Below are 1,059 nucleotides of genomic sequence, written 5' to 3'. Positions count from 1 at the left end.
TTTTATTTTCTGTTAGAAATGAGCTTCCATACAGGAGACATTGACGTGTTGGAAAACATACAAATTCTAATGTTTGCTTAAGAATAATTCAGTGGACAAAGCATTAACATGTCAGTGTCTTCAGGATGTGTTGTCGTATCTCTGTGGTCCTGATGCCGTAGATGATTGGGTTGAAGCAGCTCGGGAAGAACAGGTACATGATGCTGAAGAAAACCCGAACAGCTGCAGGGAGACCATTTCTGATCCGGTAGGACAGGAAAGCAGTGAGTACGATGGTCAGGGTGACGGCCATGACCACGATGTGGGTGACACATGTGTGAAGAGCTTTGACACCTGACTTACCAGAACTCAGTACAGAGCTGAATATGACTATGTAGGAGGTGGTGATGAGGAAGAAATCCACCACAGGGATGAGGAACACTGAGGTCAACCCCACCAGACTGTTGATGGTGGTTCTACCACAGGCCAGCTCCACCAAGGCCATGTGCTCACAGAAACAGTGGTCTATTACATTTCTTAAGCAAAATGGGAGCCTCCCTGCTAAAGTCACTACCACCAAGACCACAAACACATTTCTGATCACAAGAGGGATCACAAATTTGAGAAATCTAGGTAGTGCCATACATTCACGGTAGTAGAGTGGTGTGCAGATGGCGAAGTAGCGGTCCAGTGCCATCCACAGCAGCAGAGTTGACTGAAAAGCTCCCAAGAAGTGAACAAAATACATCTGAACCAGGCAGCCAATCAGAGAGATTCCCCTCCAGTCAAACAGGAAGCTCAGCAGCATGTGGGGGACGAAGAACAGAGGGAGGCTCAGGTCCACCCACGCCATGCAAGCGATGAGGATGTACATCGGGGAGTGGAGGCTTCTCTGTGAGATGATGATGTACAGCAGCAGGGAGTTGGCCGACAGCGACACGATGAACATGATGGAGAATGGGATGAAGAGGACGGGCCTCAGAGCTCCCAGTTCACTGAAGCCATCGAGGATGAAATGTTTGTGTGAGGAGACGTTGTCCATCCTCCTCTTCTCCTACAACCTCCTCGTCCAGGGTTTCA

At 48.8% G+C, this 1,059-nt stretch overlaps 1 protein-coding gene across 1 annotated transcript; it reads right to left on the bottom strand.

Moving 5' to 3' along the window:
• Positions 1-13: 13 nt before the first annotated feature.
• LOC111650850 (olfactory receptor 52K1-like) lies at positions 14-1,035 on the bottom strand. Its single transcript, XM_023400790.1, has one exon. The coding sequence runs from the start codon at positions 1,019-1,021 to the stop codon at positions 104-106; it is 918 nt and encodes a 305-aa protein (XP_023256558.1). The 5' UTR covers positions 1,022-1,035; the 3' UTR covers positions 14-103.
• Positions 1,036-1,059: the final 24 nt, after the last annotated feature.

Source organism: Seriola lalandi, unplaced genomic scaffold (assembly GCF_002814215.2).
Source record: "Seriola lalandi dorsalis isolate HSWRI2012SDOR001 ecotype SW California unplaced genomic scaffold, Sedor1 jcf7180001970329, whole genome shotgun sequence".
Classification (NCBI taxonomy): domain Eukaryota; kingdom Metazoa; phylum Chordata; class Actinopteri; order Carangiformes; family Carangidae; genus Seriola; species Seriola lalandi.
This window is presented reverse-complemented; position numbering and strand designations above follow the sequence as displayed.